This window comes from Emiliania huxleyi, assembly GCF_000372725.1.
Source record: "Emiliania huxleyi CCMP1516 unplaced genomic scaffold EMIHUscaffold_275, whole genome shotgun sequence".
Classification (NCBI taxonomy): Eukaryota; Haptophyta; order Isochrysidales; family Noelaerhabdaceae; genus Emiliania; species Emiliania huxleyi.
In genome coordinates, this window is record NW_005199968.1 from 63,756 (window position 1) to 66,081 (window position 2,326).

At 59.5% G+C, this 2,326-nt stretch overlaps 2 protein-coding genes across 2 annotated transcripts in view; one reads left to right on the forward strand and one right to left on the reverse strand.

Moving 5' to 3' along the window:
* EMIHUDRAFT_238719 (hypothetical protein) overlaps window positions 1-800 on the reverse strand; it is a gene marked incomplete at both ends in the record, with an annotated part of 4,936 nt that extends 4,136 nt beyond the window's left edge. Inside the window, one exon of the mRNA XM_005776654.1 lies at window positions 771-800. Coding sequence (XP_005776711.1) covers window positions 771-800 — 30 coding nt within the window. The remainder of the gene's footprint in view (window positions 1-770) is intronic.
* Window positions 801-1,666: 866 nt separating this feature from the next.
* EMIHUDRAFT_238720 (hypothetical protein) overlaps window positions 1,667-2,326 on the forward strand; it is a gene marked incomplete at both ends in the record, with an annotated part of 1,548 nt that continues 888 nt past the window's right edge. The window contains 2 exons of the mRNA XM_005776655.1: window positions 1,667-1,767; window positions 1,836-1,962. Coding sequence (XP_005776712.1) covers window positions 1,667-1,767; window positions 1,836-1,962 — 228 coding nt within the window. The remainder of the gene's footprint in view (window positions 1,768-1,835; window positions 1,963-2,326) is intronic.

Below are 2,326 nucleotides of genomic sequence, written 5' to 3' on the forward strand. Positions count from 1 at the left end.
CAACCATGGGGCGTGGATGCGGCCGAAGTAGCCTGGGCACCGAGGTGAATGCGGCCCACCAGCGAGAGCCACAAAAAAAGAAAATAAAAGCCACAAAAGAATTTTGAAACTCTCCCTCGCACAACACTGGGCACGGGACTGGCGCGCAGTGGCAATAACACAGGTACACCAAAAAAGAATTTTGCACGCCGAGAACATAGAGAGTAAGAATTGGTATTGCTAAAAATCTCTCAAGAAAGGGAGTTTTAAAAACAAGACCCGAAAAGAACAAGGAAGAGAAATCCCTGACGGGGGGGGGGGGGGGGGGGGGCTGTGACCCCAAAGGGGTGCGTGTGTGTGGCAAACAACTAAGCCCAGGTAGGTAGAAAGGTGAAGAACAGCCAGGCTCGGACTGGACATAGGTGCACACCCAATGGAGGCCGTGTGTCAGTCCATGCAACTAAATGCAGTTTCCCGCCGATGCAAAGAATGCAGAAAAAGTATATGCAGCTGAAATGCCCACCGAATGCATAATGCAACGAAATGCAATCACGCGCAAAATGCAACGAATGCAAATATTGCATAATGCAACGAAATGCAAGGCAAAATGGCCTGTTCGCGCTACTCGAGTAGTTTCAATCAAAAATGCCGCGCGGCGAGAGTTTTACGATATAAGCCCCTCTCTCTCACAGAGCAGAGAGAGTCTCAGGGGAGAGAGAAAGTTGAGAGGGTGGACACTATGTATGTATGTATGTAGGTAGTGTGCCCAAGCAAAAATAAAAGTGCGCGACTGCAACGAAGGACCGCTTGCAAGGGACCATTGGGTTTGTTTGTCTACTGTGCCGTGTCAAAGTCTGTGCGAGTGTGAACAGCAGCTCCTGACCACGGCGCCGCAGGCGCCTGTTGATAGGTCCAGGTGATAGCCCTGGATAGGCAATGCATACGCCTAGACCCTAGTCGGGCCTCAGATCGCCCGACCGCGTCCCGGTGCTCTGTGGTCGGATTTGTGACGCCGCCGCACCGCGCCGCGGCCGGGGGCCCTCCGGAGGCCGAGGATGGCCGTGACGGACCGGGGCGAGCTCCGGGAGGTTCAGTGTCAGTGTATATATTGTACTCTAGAGACTGACCATGTGCACAATATCTCTCACTCTAGCTAAGCCAGGGGAGGCGATGCCGGGGCCGTACAACAGCTTGATGGTGCTTCGCCGGCGTGCGTCCCGGAGCGGTCCCGGAACGGTCCCCCGGGGGAGAAAATCGGGGACAACGCCGACACCGCTCTGATTCGACTTTTTACTTGAAACAAAGACAGTCGCACGCGCCGCAGCGCGGTGCGTGCGACTGTCAGGAGCGGATTCGTCAGTTAGTTCTGTTCACGCCGGGATCGTGTCCCCGACAACCTGCACAGACTTTAGGCCGCAACAGTATTAACAACGAAGGCGCTCTCAAAAAAATAAAATACGACTCACAACTCTGTCTCTCTCTTTGGATTCGGTACTTCAGCTTGGTATAGTATCATCGTATAGGTAGGTAGGTAGGGGTAGGGGCAGGGCCCGGCCAGGTTTTTCCAGAATTTCAGCATGAGTATGTATGTATGTAGGTAGGTGAAGAACAGTGTGCCCAATGCAAAAATAAAATGCGACTGAAAAGCGCCAAAACCCGCCCCCCCCCCCCCTAAGAGCCGTTTGCAATGGCGGACGCACTATCGCAGCAGGGTCGCGACGCGCTCGCCGCTGGCGATCTGGATGCGGCCATCGAGCTCTTTGCCCAAGTCCTCGAGCAGCGGCGCGCGTACCTTCGGCGCCCTCTCCCCCCGCCCCGGGCGGCGGTGACTGACTCGCCGCGCTTGCGCTCCTCAGGGTCGAGGCGCACGGCGAGAAGGCGGTCGAGTGCGCACCAGCGTACGTGGAATACGGCAAGGCACTGCTGCGTAAGGCGCAGGCGGCCGACGACCCCTTTGGCAGCAAAGTTCCAAAGGAGACGCCGGTCGGTGTCAACCCGGCCGCTGCGGCGGGTGGCGCGGGTGGCGAGGGCGGCGGCGCGGGCGGCGCGGGCGGCGAGGGCGGCGGCGAGGGCGGCGGCAAGGGCGGTGGCGAGGGCGACGACGGCGGCGACGGCGGCGAGGGGGACGCGGACTATGAGGAGGGCGAGGAGGGCGGCGAGGGCGACGAGGAGGAGGCCGACGACCTCGAGCTCGCCTTTCAGTGCCTCGAGATGGCGCGGCTCGCCCTCGAGCAAGCGCCGGGCAGGGCGCGCCGCACCGGGGTGGGGTGGGGCGGGGCGCTGATCTCCGCGGGAGCGCGAGCGCTGGCGCATTGTAGGAGCTCGATCTCGCCGAGGTGCTGGAGTA